The sequence below is a fragment of the Cotesia typhae genome, unplaced genomic scaffold (assembly GCF_013202065.1).
Source record: "Cotesia typhae breed Kobodo isofemale line unplaced genomic scaffold, CoteBio_Ctyphae contig_43, whole genome shotgun sequence".
Lineage (NCBI taxonomy): Eukaryota > Metazoa > Arthropoda > Insecta > Hymenoptera > Braconidae > Cotesia > Cotesia typhae.
Genome location: NW_027423752.1, coordinates 3067341 through 3083459, shown reverse-complemented (window position 1 = coordinate 3083459; position 16119 = coordinate 3067341). Strand labels below are relative to the sequence as shown.

Here is a 16119-nt window from a genome sequence, read left to right as displayed (position 1 = left end):
ATATTAAATTTTTTTCTTCAAAAATTTCATTATGTATTCTTAAAACATGTATAAATATATTCTTAAAATTTTAAAATAATTGATAAAGTATTTTTTTTAATAAAAATTCCCAAAAATCACGTTTTTTTTTAGGCCGTTACACTAGGTGTGCCCCTTAACTTCCAATTTGTACTCTCCGTCTGTAGTTGAGCCTACTAAAGTGTCGTTCCAACTTTCCTTCTTCTTTAGCAAAGCAATCTCTGATTTAACGAATCCTCTCACACGAACGTCTTGAGATGACATTGATGTCAAATCTTGAAAAGTAGACAACGGTAAAATTGGCTCAGCTTCTTTTGGTTTCTCTTCCGTAATTTTACGAAAATCAAGTGCATGTACTTTAGTGTTAGATTGGATTATTAGTTCATAATCAGCCGTTCCAACGTTGTACTTTCCCCGTGGTTTAGGATTCACATAAGCACCATCAATATGGATATTTTGGTTAACTGAAATCTTGGATTGAATAGACCGTGCTTCATCGTTCCAAGCAACTACTTGTAGTTTTTCTCCGTTATCATTAGCTAAATAAATTTTAAACAGTAACAATCTTTCAGCACCAACAATCTTTGGCCCTTCAACAGCAGCAACATAACCTATTAACTCACTGAAAAGAAATAAAGTTTTTTAGATAATAAAATTAAGAATGTGATATTGAAATTCGAAAAAAAAAATATTATCATTATTTTAAATTAAACAACTTATTTACCAAGTAGAATCATAGGAGGTTAAGCCTTGAAATTCGGAATAAGCGATCTCTTCGCCATCATTACCATTGGTCTGGTCAGCATTACCATTATCTTTATTATTATCACCTGAATCAGCCACTAAATTATCATTATTTTTACTACTACCACCTGAATTAACCACTAAAAAAAAATAAAAGTTAATATAAATGTATCAAATACATAACAACAGAGGACATGAAAAAATACTTAGCACTTTGCAATTAAATAAAAAAAGTACATGTTTTTTTTTCAATACCAAAAAAATTATTTATAAACGAAAAATATTAATCATAATTATTATTATTATTAAGTAAATAGGTAATAGATTTATAAGCAATTGACGTACTTTTGTTTTTTATTTAAATCAATCTGACTTGCAGAATTTATATTTTATCAAAAACAATACAATCAGTAAAACGACGCACTTTAGACGTATACTTGTCGAGAAAGAAAGCGGAAATCTCACGATTTTTCGTTTAGAGAAAAAGATCACGTGTGATTGGTCGTTTGTAATGATACCAACTGAAAATTAAATTTTTAGTAATATTTTTTTTTTTTAATTATTTCCTACAGATGTCCTTACCATCGTTTATGCGTTAACTTAGAAGACTATCTTTCACACATTATAAATTTAAATTTATTAAAATTTTATTATTATAAATTAACAATAGGATAATATTTTTGATTTAAAATTTGTTGATATTTTATCCAAAGTAATGAAATAAGTAAAGAAATTTGAAATCGTTAATTTGAAATTTATGAAATAATTGAATAATAATAAACTTAGCCGACGTTTTTAATTTGTAATTTTTTTAATAATTAAATTATAACAAAAAATATTTTTCAAAAATTGCACTTACAGTTTTTCAAATTTTTACAAATAAAAATTTGTTTTCATTTTTTTGTAATAATTTTTCAATAATAAAAAAATCCTAAAAATTTTTAGATGTCGGTTAATTTAATTTTCATAATAATTGATTATATTAATTTAAAAATTAAATCATTTTCCATTACACTAAATTAAACATATAGCTCTTTGAAATCGTAATTTTTTACCGCAGAGTTTGATCTTTGATTACCAAGGTAAACTTTAAGAGAATTTTGAGATCTAACTCTTGAGCAAGCAACGTACAAATGTCCATGACTAAAAACATCTTTTCGTAAATCGATGCCTATCATCTGAAATGTTTGTCCTTGAGCTTTATTAATTGTCATTGCAAAAGCTAATTTAATTGGAAACTGACGTCTTTTAAACGTAAATGGATAAATGTTTTCACAATATAACGTAATTCGATTTAAAAATACAATTTCACCAGCTTTGTCTCCAGATAAAATTTTACAACGAAGTAAATTATTTCCAAGTTCTAAAATTTGTAATCGAGTACCATTACATAAACCTTCATGAATACTAAGATTTCTTATTAACATAACAACAGAATTTACTCTTAAACTTAATTTGTGAGGTGGGAGATTAGAAGGTAATAGGCTATTCAAGTACTCTGGTAATAAAGCTTCACTCATTGCGCCGTTATCATCACAATTCTGAGCACTATTTACACTTGTGTAAATTCTTTCAGTCATTGGATTTAGAAGTTCAATTACTTTTCGATTGACTTCATCAACATCGACATTTCGTGCCGATAATATAGCGCAATTTGCCGCTTGATCAAAATTATTTTGTTTAAATAAATTACCATAAATATCATCAACAATGTCAGCATTCGGAGGAGCTACAAAACACACTGGTAACTCAATATTATCATTTTCATCATTCATAGTTCCGTTGCCAATATCAAGTAAAAATTTTGAGAATTCAATTTCTCCATTTATTACTCGCATATTTTGAGTCAGTGATATTGTTCTAAAACATTTCCATAATGGGCTAAATTTAATAGAAAGATTAATTAATTCAGAACGGGTACTGAACTGTTGAATTGGTAATAATTGCCGAAAATCTCCTCCAAGAATGACGATTTTATTACCGAACGGTGTGTTTTTGTTCGTTATATTGTGTAATAATCGATCCATAACTTCTAACGCATATCTAGGTGCCATTGGAGCTTCATCCCAAATGAAAACATCAGTTTCTAATAGTATTTTAGCTTCCTTCGATTGCATCTTTATATTAGATGTTGAATCAATGAACAATGGTACGGGTAGTCCAAGAGTTTTATGAACAGTGCGACCATGTGGTAATAATGTAGCAGCTATCCCTGTATAAGCCATCATTTGAACTTTTCTTCCTGCACTTCTTAATAAATGCCATAAAGTAGTATAAATAAATGTTTTCCCCGATCCTCCAGGTCCATCAATGTAGAAACAACGATTTTGATTTGAATTTTCATCACTATGATTAATTAAGTTCAAGACAATATCTACTATTTCTTTTTGTTTTTCATTTAATTTTTTGTATTGTTGTGAACCAATTATATTTGAGTTTTCTGAGTCAATATTTTCAATATTCAATTCACTTATTTCTACAGGATCCATTTCAAAATCTTTTAAATTAAATCCTTCAGCATAAAGCATTGCACTAATCTGTAAATAAGCTTTTTGAATACCTTGTAATAAATTGGAATTTCGTATAAAGTCTTCGGACATGGATACTTTAAACTCTTCCCATAATGTTTTAGGGTGTTTAGGTTGACAATAAATCAAAATACGAATAAATAGTCTACGTAAGCTCTGAGGCATCATCCAAATTTCAGCTTCATACATAGCTCGTCGCCATTCGTCATCATTTTCAATTAATCCTAATGCTATACAAGCTTCAGTAAAAGATGACATTAAAACACCATCAACTGTTCGAATATTTTCAAAACTTGTAGCACCTTTGACGGTTAATAATAATAACCTAAGGTTAAACAATTCAATCTGAGTAGGACTTACAGAATACATTCGTGCAATTGAATTAAAATGAGATTTTCTTGGCTCCCATCTAACAGTAGTCGCACCGTCTAATTTTTGTTTTTTTAAAGTGTAATATGTCGGAATATCAGAATAGATATATTGTCTAGCTTCTTCGTCACGAAGATTCAATTCAAAATATGCCATTAACATAGTTGTGTTATCCAATAATAATACATTATTCATTTCTTCTTCAGTCATATTAATATCAAGAGTAATTTGTTGTTGATTTGGTAGATGTACAGGTAACCGAACAATGGAATGACTTTTATCTTGTAAATTTTTGCCGAGAATTCGCCATGTAGCTTCAACTGGACTGACATAGCGTGCTTCAATGTAATTTTCAATTTCATTATGATTAATAACTAATTCTTCTGATGGTACTTCACCTACAGTGACTGCTGCACAATCATGTCCTTTATAAACATATTTGAATAAATATTTCACAGATGCTACACTTGATACAACTTCTACATTAATATGACAATTAAATATTTTCAATAGTGTAGGACAATATGGTACAACATTTCGATTATCAACTACGAATCCATTAGGCCTATCATACGATTTTCCAGTATCTCGTCGACGATATGTAGGATAATCGTCTTCTCCCACAGTTGTTTCTTCTTGAAATGACTTCGGAAAATGTTTAGAGCATTTATCATTTACTTAACACCAATTACCACAGGGTCCATGAATCATATTTTTCATGACAACCTCATGTAAAACGGGATCTTCTGTCGGATATGGAATTTCAGCACTTATAAATTTATCAACAACTTCAGGAGTTGTCATTTTATAATTTGATTTTAATGTAACTAATAAATGAACATGAGGTAGACCTCTTTTTTGAAATTCAATTACATAAACGTGAGCTAAAGTATCTCCAAAAAAATTTTTCTTAACAATTAAATCAATTAAATGGTTTTTTTTTTCAAATTAAAAACTCGTGCACATAAGTCTGGCCTATCTGATGCAGATTGACCTTCCAATAAATTTTCTTTTATTTCTTTTCAATTAGGATTACATGTCATAGTAATAAAGAGATCTGGTTTACCATGTTTTCTGACAATAGCCATAGCATCTTGGTAATTTTGCAACATATTTCGTGGAGATCCTGTGAACGTTGATGGTAATATTATAACTTTACCAATTTGACTATGAGAATCATTTGCTTTATTTTGTAAGTGATCATGAAGTCCTTGATAGGTATCAACACGCAATTGATTTTGATGTTCTTTACAATATATAATTCGATCCTTTTCAATTTTCACATGACTATCAACCAGCCATTGTTGAAATAACCGTCCACCATTTAAAAATACGTTAAAATCACTTCGAACACCCATTCGATATTTGATATACGCTGAGCGACTAACACGTTTATTCGAATTATTTGTTTGCATAATTTTGCTATGCCATCCTGGTGAACCGAAAGGGTAAAACAAAGGATAAATCCACGGTTCTACATTTGGATCCATCGTGCTAACTTATTGTAATTGTTTTACGGTTCTACTAAAATTGTCTGAAGATGATCTCAGAGAATCAGTAAAATTCATGTCATTCACAGTCATATCTGAATTTCTATTACTTAAATGAATATTATCTATTTCGACATTTGAACATGAAGGCATGTCAAATAAATTTTGAAGAGTTGAAGAAAAATCATCATTAGAACTTTGACTCAAATTTTGTTTTTGTCTACGATCTCGCATATATTTTGCTTTTTTAGAGCGTTGCAAACGTTTGTACTCTTCTTCTTCTTCAGGAGTACGAATAATTTTTCTTCTCCCCATTACTTATTTTTTAATAAAAAATTTAAATATTATTAAATAGAAAATAAATAAAAAGTCAAAAAATTAATTAATTTAAAAGATTTATTGATTAATAATTAATAATACCTACAGTACAGAATTAATCAGAAAGAATAAATTTTTAAACTCAAACAATACATAAAATCAGTGTAAAATTAATAATATGACACACATTAAATTACACCCAGATTACTTTTGAAATACTCTTGAAAATTAAAACAATAAAAAATATAATCTCCTATATATGTACTCTTAGGTACTTTTATATTCTCTTAGGTACTCTTATGTGCTCTTATATACTCTTATTATAAAATAATTTCTCTTATTTTTGTTATTCTCTTAAAAATTGTCTCTTTAAATTTTCTCTCCAAATCCCAATTGGTTGGCTGAAAAAGAAATACATGATCATCAGTTTTTTAAAATATAATATATAATATAATATTCAACTATATCACTTTTTTTTCATCAAAATAAATTTTACAGTTTTCGTACTTCTAATTAAAAATAAATCGAGTAAATTTTTTTTTTTTATGTAAAACTTATTTATTAGAAAATGAAAGAAATAATATATATCATACAAAAAAAAATAAATAAATAATTTATAGACAAATAATACTTACATAACCAAATATTGACGATAAATTGTTATTAGCTTGAATTATATTTTTTAATACACACAATTGACTTATTTTTTATTAAAAATATAATTCTATTATAGGATATTAAATAATAAATAATAACGATGATAACGCTGGTTAAGTTTTACAATTTAATAACAAAAATCTATAATAAATAAATAAACTGATTCCGTATCATAAACATAAAATAATGCGCCACCTAGATTCGAGATGACACACAACCAATCGATTATCAAACAATCGATAGATAAGGTCATGTGTATAATAATTTTGTAAATGGTTGTTTATATAAAAATAAAATCCAATAGGCGAAACATTCAATCTTTCATTATTTATTTTATCATTAAAATAAGGAAAAGTTTATTTTTCAACATTTATTGAAAATTTTATTTAAATCATAAATCGAGAAACCAATTTATTGAATAATAATGTTTAATGTGTAATAATATGTAATAAAATAAATAAAATGTACTAAATAATAATAATAATAATAACGAAAAAAAAAACTAAATTTGAAAAAAACCGCCAAACCGACCATTTTCATCCACAACAACCGCCATAACGAAAACGGACCAATAACAAACCGAATAAAAAGGTTACGGAAATGACGAAACATCCGACCAACCAACTTTTTAGAAAAGGATTACCAAATTTTATCAATCAAAATTATTCAATTAAATTCATAAACTATTTTCTCAATAAATTAATTCACTAAATTTACTAAATTAATTAAATTCAGCCCAACGGCCTAGAATAAATTTTACAAAATTTCAAATTTCAAATTCTACAAATTTAACAAGCCTCATTAAATATTCAAACTGCATATATTCCAAAGTGACCTTGACTATCTAAATTACACAAATGCTTCTACTATTTCAACTTAATCAAATAATTTTAACTAAATAATTTCCCATAACTAAAAGGCTTGTAACAAACTAATTAATTGACGTTTATGAATAATTTACTTATAAAAGAATCTACTAAATTAAAAGTGACATCTGAGACAATAGCGATCATTAATTGACAAAATTTTATTACAGTTAGTTCGGCCTCTCAATTTTCAAATTCAAGCTTGGCCTGAAATAATTGTAATAATAATACCTGACTTAACTTTTACAACTCTCCAAACGTTGAGTGAAGTCCTGGTGGAAACGGGTGAAATCAACGGCTGGTTGGTCTCTCTCTCTCGTCTCGAATAAACTTTCCGGCTCCAAGTAATGGGTTCACAATTCCGGATCGTAGATTGACTTCCTTCTTGATGGTCGTGAATCTCGATGACAAAATTTATTACACAGCACTACACTGACTCACTGTTTTGCCAAAAGCCTCACTGTCTCAAAGCGTCACTGGCTCAAAAGCCTGGCTCAAAAGCGTTACTTGTTCCAGGGCCTGGCTCAAAAAGCCTCGATGTTTTTTTTGTCAGCTCTTTTATAACCCTTGACTCCGAGTTCTTGAACTTTCCTATTGTCAACCCCGCTTCGTTTTTGGGGACAGCAGTGGGGACTTTCGATTTGCACGCCCGGTGACAAGTCTGAACTACTTGTCAAAAATCGAACGGTAAGGGAAAAACCTCATTTATCGTGGCGCCAATAAAGTGGTCGATAACGACCATGGGAAGTTCAGTTTTCCCTGTCACAAATTAGTTTTGGATTTTCATTCCAAACTTCTATACTTTAGTTTTAACATTTTATGATAAAATTAAATTTAAAAGACGGAAGCTGAGTTATATCTCGCAGTATAAAAAGTATAAAAAAAAGTTTGTACAAATATTAAATGATTAAAATAAAATATTAAGAGGAAAAATGAAATTTATGAAGGTAATATAAATTTACAATTTTTTAAGTACACAATAAATAGTACTTTTAAAATAAATATTTTCCAAAGTTTTGTTTCAAAAAACCCAACGTTACTTGATGTATAAAATACACTTTGGTCGAAGTAAACTACCCATACCACTTTCTGGGAATTTCGAACAATAGTCTAAAGTGCAATAGTTCAAGCGCAGTCTCAGCTGTATTCAGGAGTAAAATAAATTTATATTTTTCACATTTAACAGCACGGCCGATCGAAAGGCAGAAATTTGGTTGTGATTCCCAGTCGACATATAATAGTAATCAAGTAAAATAATATTGAGCTAAAATTTTCAAAAACGTTCTTCGAGTTAATCATGTGAAAGTATTAAAAAAAAAAAAAAAAAAAAAAAAAACATGCTTTAGAAAATAGAATTCTTTAAAAGTTATCGTGTTTGCAAGCTCATTAACTTTTAAGAAATTAACTTTGTCTCATTAAAAATAGTTTTCATAAAAGTCTGATGTAAAATTTAAGACTGACTTATATTTAAATCTCTTCAATTAGATCCCAAGTGGAAGAAAGTCGGTTATAGTCAGACGCTTACAGTCGAAATCTTTAATTCTACTTCAAAACTGCGGTAATTCCTTACAAAAAATACTTTGTTAGTGTTCAAAGTGTACTAAAAAGTAAAGTAAAGAATTTTTGCAACCGGTAAGCAATTCAAGTTCCCGAAGTAGTTGTACAGAACAGAAACTGTGTCAACAAAAACTGTAACTCGAAATGCTGTCTCGCAAACTTTAAAAACTCACAGACGTGCCAGTGAAACGGATTTTAGAATCCTAGATTTAATAACAAAATTAGTCTCGTTCAACGCATAAAATGAGCTTCACTTCCAGTAGCATCAAAATATTATCGGTCAAATTACGTTAACTGCTCGATAATCCGTCTTCTTCAGAGTTTTTCGCCTGAGTGTCAACACAGAATATTAGTATCTAATGTCAGCTTGTAAGTTTAGCTCTCGCATTATCGATTGACATATAATATGTCCGACATTACTGCTACGATAGTGTTCCGTTTAAATTACACAGTCGCCTAAGGATTGAGGTATCCTTTAACATACTGATTCTCATCTCCGTTAGGGCAAGGTCCTTTGTGAATCAACAGATTAACCAGATTTGCTCTTTGAAAAAACAATGAAGGGAAATTATTTATTAAAAAGTTGTACCCTATCAAAAAAATTAGGAAGACGGTTCACCTTAAAGGCCATCCCTGCAACTTCCTGCTAACTCTATACCTAAACGTTCAACATTTCACTTATCTTGTTTTTGAGCTCTTTGAGCCCAAAAAAATAGTTTTTGTGTTATTTTCAGATCTCTGAATTCAAGTAGATAGCTTTTCAATACTTAGTCTGATAGAAGTTTTATAGAACGCTATTTTTTGAGTTTTTAAACCGCAATAACTTTTGAATGAATTAACCGATTTCCTCTCGGTTTACGACATTCAACGCAGTTTTTTGAACTTTTTAAAGAATCTTACAGTACAAACTATTCAGACTAAAGATTTCATATATATTCTGAAAAAAACAATTTTTTTTTTATTTTTTCGACAACGATATTTCATGAACGAATCAACCGATTTTAACCAGGCTGGTGGCGATCGACGTAGTTTTTTGATTCATTAAAAAAAAACGAATTTTTGTAAATTTTATTTTTAAGATTTCTAAAAATTTATTGACTCCAATTCTTTGAACTAGTATCAGAAATCTAAGGGCAATAGAACTCTTTGGATCGCCGCTTATTTCGATCGAATCAGATGATCCGTTCAAAAGTTATGAGAGATTTACTTACATACACACACATTCATACTACATACCCATCCATACAGACACGGTGATGTCACTGCGAGAATAGTCAGGAAAGTTTCCTAGGACCTCAAAACGTCGAGATCTGAAGAAAACTCGATTTTCGTAAAACGGAGTAAAACCAAATAACTTCCCAATTCTTGAAAACTTCCAATTTTCTTATCGGGAAGTTAAAAATCCATATAGGAAACCAGCCTGGATTCCGACATGGCGTTTTCGGATAGATTCCAATATTAGTCAAGCTTAAAAAAAATTTATTTAAAAAATTAAAACTAATTATGAAGTAATTGCTGTTCATTAATTATGAATTGAAATTCATTCTGAAAAACGGATTTTGTAATTTTATCTAATGAAATAACTGCTCGCGTCTGCTGAACTTGAACCCGGTACCTCATGATTGACAGTCTCCTACCCAACTCACTGGCCTAAGTCACGGTCTTACAAGGTCTGTGTTTATTCCACTTATCTAAATTCACTATAGGAATCCATACTTCTTATGTCAATTTCCTATGTAGGAATCCATACTTCCTATGTGAATTTCCTATGTAGGAATCCATGAACCCACAGGTATCCATGTGGATTCCTATAGGAATTCACACTTTCTATACGGATTCCTATGAGTTTCTGTCTCAAGAAGAGAGAGAGAGAGAGAGAGAGAGAGAGAGAGAGAGAGAGAGAGAGAGAGTACATAAACAAAATTAGGAAAAATAGTATAAAATAAACAGCAAAGTTGAATCAATTGTAAATAACTAAATAGACTGATAAGAGTTAAGACACAAACCAGCAGTTAGATCCAGTTAATTTATTTGTTAATCTATTAAGTTTGGAAATATTAATTATATTTTTTTCAAAAAAATTTGACTGGAACATAGAACAAAATTTTCATAATGATTATTTTGTTTTTAAGTTTTGTTGATAAATCAACGTTAAGAATAAAAATTATACTGTAAAAATAGTTAATATCAGTCAAGAAAAATATTCTTGAAACGATAAAAACATTTTCAAGAGTTTCATCGTCTCAATTTAAGTAGAAAAATTTTTCTTGGTGTAATTAAATTTTAATTGATTCAAGAATTTTTCGTTTTGATTTAAGACAGTGAAACTCTTTAAAATGATTTTGTTGTTTCAAGCGTTTATCTCTTAAATCAAATTAATTTTTTTTTAGAGCATAATAAATTAAATTTCTACGTTTGAGTCAATAAAATTGATTGTTTCAATGTTTCTGAAATTAACTTTTATACGGCAATTTTCAGGATTTCTTGACAAACAAATTATTAAAGAGAGAATTTATCAAAAAATGCTGCTTGTAGAAATTGAAAATGATTCTGATGCAATTTTTCAAAAACATTAATAGATAAATCATGGGGTTCTACTGTGTAGGCGATTCAAGTTCTTCTATACCCTAATCCTTTTAGTTGGTTGCCAGAGGACACTCTCCTTCTACGCTATCCGAGGTGAACTGCCATTGGTGTCCTTTAGCATTTACATCAACTCAAATTCGAGCGCTGTGCACGGCCATCACTCACACTAATTGAAAAATATTCCAATTCAACTATTGTAAAATTTGTTATATTTCTATTGGAAAGAAACGGAGGCAGCACTGGAAATTTTAATCTCTCACTTTTTACAATATTAATATCGTATTTTTTCTAATTGATTTCAATGCAATAATTATTTGGTGAAATTACGATAGTAAGTGACTTGCATAATATTGTTATGATTTCATTTTTCAAAAAAAGAACTTGTCAAATTTTGTGGGATACGACGTATTAGAAAGGTAGTATCAATATAATAAAATAGAAAAAATTTATATCGAAAAAATTTATTTCTTTATCAATAAAATATAGATAAAATTCTCGGAGTGAATTTCATTCCAAGGAAGATTGAATCAATTTAAAATCATCAATTGCGCAAATTTTTTACTTTGTAGATGTACATGTTTCGCTTTATTAGAAAATTTATTTACAGGCTTTAGGATTCAAAAAAAAAATATCCTCTTTAACATAATTATCTTCGATCAAATATTTTTTTAGTGTAATAGATTTGGAATACAAGCACTACCCATTTTTTCTCTTCAAAAATAGCATTTCGAAAAGAATAGGTAGATAGATGCAAACGCATTATACTTGCAATAAGAAAAAAAAAATAATGATCGAGCTTTCACATTCCCTATAGAATGACAACCGACAAGAACCAGACTGTGGATGAGAAAGGAAACTTGGGTAGTGATACACTGCAGAAAAAAAATAACTCACGGGTAAAACGAAAACTACGTCCATGCTGAATTGAGAATAAGTAGTAAGAATACATCATCATTTATGTTTCTTCCATGTTTTCATGATATTCAACCTGAATCATTTGTTATTATTCATCATTATCATGATTTCAATTTTTATTTATTTCTATATTTACTGCCGTTATTTATTTGTTTATAAGCAGCGCTTGAGTTCAAAAAGTTTAATACGAGTGAATAAATATTTAAGCAAAATAAGCAAATTTAACGAACCATTCGGAAGTTACTGAGCTTTAAAAATATTGAATTCAGATAGAAATTCCGTTATTTTACGTTTGATTTATTTCAATCTATACCCAGATATATTTATATATATATATACATATATTTGTAGTTTAGCCGACAATCGTTATCAGTTCAACGATGTTCACGGATTGATTCCAATCAACGAGTCACTACACTAATTACCGATCAATATATTTTCATCATACTATTTCAGAATAAATATTAAATATATTTAATTTCACTAAAAATATACCAATTACATTTTTAATTCAACGATAGTGAGTGGATGTTTTTGTTCTTATGCAAATATTGTCAATATTTATACACTTACATTAATATATTGTATATAAAAAACTTTGGTTGGGCAACACGAAATGTCGCTTCATATTACCCTGCACATTTTACTCAGAATGTAATTATATACATTTTACATTTGCATTGGATAAATGTGAGAGAAGGAAGTTGGAATGAATTATTAACAAATTTAAATCAATACTGAACTGACTTCGAAGGTAATTAAATAGAAGTGGGGCTATAACTATTTTCAGCCATAAAAATCGAGAATTAAAGATATTTCCAATTTTTGTCAATTGTTCAAATTTTTGAAATTTTGAAAAATTTTTAAATTAATACACCAACAAATTTTTTTTATTTTAATTGATCTACTTTCGATGCGAAATACAATAAAAAAAAAGAATAACCTAAAAAAATTAATGTTTCATTTTCAAATTTTTGATCAAGTCAAAATTTTATTTTGAGGATTTTTTTTTTTTTTTTTTTTTATTTTTTTTAGAGTCTGTTTTAACTGCGGTGGTCCTTCGCAGACTTTAACTGTTGGGAGTGGTACGTTCGGGACTTTTTGGGTTGTGAAAATCTTAAATCTACACGACAAGGGTCAACCAAGATGGTTTCTAAGACCAGCTTGGGATTCGAACCCACGCCTGGCCGGTGAGCCAGTCCGAGTGTTCTATAGGTTTTGCGCCTTAGACCACTCGACTAACATCACCGGTTATTTTGAGGATTGAAATCTAAAATTATGAAATTTATTTTTTGGAAAAAAATTTGTATTAAAAATTAATTTGCTGAACAATAGAAAACTTTAAAGAAAAGTGAAAATAAATATGCATGGAAAGAAATTTTCTTTAAAGTTTGTTAAGTTTATGAAAAAAATTACTAGGCTGTATTATAATTATGACCCAGATATCGGGAAAGAGGATCGAGAGTAGGGAAATGGGACTGAGTCGGAGAGAGAGGGCCGATGGCCAGTACAGGACAGCTGAGGAGTAGGGCGCGAAAGAAGGGACAAGGAGGGAAACGACGGTGGCTACCTACTCTTCGTCATTCATGTTCGCCTGATACTTCAACGGACGTATTTTCTCGAGAAATTATTAATTAACGTTATAAATAATCCGTTTTTTTTTATTTAAATTGTTGTTTATGAGTGCAGTATTGTTATTCTAATTATTAATAACGATAATTTACGATATTTAAAGTATTATTCACCAAAGATTTGTGAAAATATTAGTATTTAATTTAGATTTGATTATAAATATCTAAAATTATTTTGTTAGTTAATATCGTTTGTTTAAGATAGTTAATGTTTAATATTTTAGTTACCAATGTTGAATACCTAGACGGGTTAATAATTAGTAACTATAAATATTAATTTTATTCTCATCAAAATCATGCAGCGTTTAGTTATAAAAGTATTATTTTGTCTACGACGATTATTTACCGAATTATTATTTCTACTACTATTATTACGAACGAGTGTTATTTTGTTTATTATTTATCGAGTTATTATTACTTGTTATTGGACTTAGTTCATATCATTTAACCAAGAAATCTCATACCATAATTAGTAATTATTGGAATATTATTATTTAATTTTGTTATATTTTTTTTATTTGGTTTATAATCTTTCCATGACTGATGTAAATAACTCTATAGTTGTGATAAAGGTAAAGCTTATGTCCACTAAAATTGTTACTGTTTGTTTATAATTTTAATATTGCTTAGGTTGAAGAAAAATTCGTAATGTAAGAAATAATTTAAGTGAATGAAAATATTCTAAGTCCCGAGTGATTTTTAGTATGGAAAAGCAAGGAATGGTTAGAGAATGAAAGAAGACCGATTAAAATAATAAATCAAATTTCTATCGAAAAATTAAAACTTAGAATTTAACACAGCGAAGGGATAGATAATGAGGGAATTGCCAATTAAATTAATAGTTTGTAAACAACGTGTAGAGGTTGTTTACAAAAGCGATTATTCTGGTTCGCTGTAAGTGACTTTTTGAAAAACTGTTAAAAGCGAAAATTGGCGATCAGAAAAACAGAGTCTTGTGACAGAGTGTTGTTGTGGTGAATATTCTTCTGCCAATAACATCTGAAGGGACATTACCTCGGTTTGTCTTGAACATTGGTAAGTACCTTTTGACTCTGAACAAGATTTGACTTCCCTGGATTTTTGACCTTCTGTCAAAACTCCAGTAGGTGATCATACACCCAGTGTGGCCAGAACGTGCTCTTTTCTTACCCCCACTTTGTAGGACACTTTCATCTGACTACATTGAAAGCGGTACAAAGTGGGGGTAAAAAAATCGCACGATCTGGCCACACTGCATACACCGTGTAGGTGGGGGCGAAGAGGACATTCTCCATTCGCTCTCGGGGTAGAAGTGTAGGCCCAGGGGTGACGGCTAGTCTCCTGGGAAACGGGGAACCAGCTTCTGGAGTTTTAGTTCACGATTTTGACGCCCACGAGAGTGAGAGTGTGTGAGAAGTTTGTTTTTGTACAGACCAGTTTTGATCGGACCTTGGTACGAGTGCGTTGACCGACGTTGTGAAGTCGTTCTTTGTATTATTGTCGTTAGATTTAGTTTTTGAGGTTTGATATAACCTAAAATTGTACCACGAGAGTTTTGTTTATTTTGTAACCTTTTTCATTAACATATTTAATTGATTTTGTTAAATAAATGATTATTTTATCTCTATCATAACCTGTTTGACATTTTGGGTTTATTTTTTTAGACGTAGTTATTTATAGTTTATTTACAGGTAACTGAGTTCTGTTTGGTTTTATTTCGAATTGCATATTGTTGTTTAACCCCCTTTTACCCTGGACTCCGGCGAGCTTCAGATTCGAGCAAGGGGGCGTTATGCGTCGCAGTATCGTTCATATCGTTCAGTAGTTTTTTTTTTTTATGATTAAAAAAACACTCAAAAATTACCCGTTGCATAATCGTGAGACGCTAAGGCTCTACTTTGCAATTTATTTGCAACTGCAATAGTTTTTAAAGTTTATCTCACTAATATTTATCGGAGTCTCCAGTAAAATAAATAAAAAGAAAAATGTTCATGCAGATTAACTTAAACATGGAATATAATTATTATTAGACATATTAGTAGTATCAATTAAATATTTTATTATAAGATTTATAGGTTTTATATTTTAAAACAACTAGATTTTAATTAAATAAGATCAAATGTTTCTTTAATTCTTTCGATTCAATTTCTTAAGATTATTTCGCTTGACAACCCGGGTCGAAAAAAAATCTTAATTTCGACTTAAAACTCATTATCAACAATTATTAAAAAAAATTGTACGTAGATTAGGAATTGCAGAACGTCCCAAAATTACTGTCATTTTGAAAGATAAATTTGTTTCCGCGTGGATTATTATAAAAAAATTTTTGTACGCTAAAAAATAGCCTAAAAAATTTGTTTTCTAACTTATAAATTTTGTTTCTCATTTTCATATCGGTTTTCCGATAAATTCAGAATTTATCATGGAAATTTCATAACATAATCTTATTAACTTATTCATA

At 29.4% G+C, this 16119-nt stretch overlaps 2 protein-coding genes across 2 annotated transcripts in view; both read right to left on the bottom strand.

Annotated features, from left to right (window-relative positions):
- The window catches only part of Gaba-b-r2 (gamma-aminobutyric acid type B receptor subunit 2), a 265450-nt gene that overhangs the window by 67674 nt on the left and 181657 nt on the right, over positions 1–16119 (bottom strand). The gene's annotated exons all lie outside the window — the stretch shown is intronic.
- LOC141528194 (uncharacterized) lies at positions 133–1257 on the bottom strand. The gene is made up of 3 exons (XM_074244120.1): positions 1108–1257; positions 743–902; positions 133–640 (listed from the first exon to the last, which is right to left on the bottom strand). Coding segments are annotated over exons 1-3 (660 nt in total). The 5' UTR covers positions 1109–1257; the 3' UTR covers positions 133–141.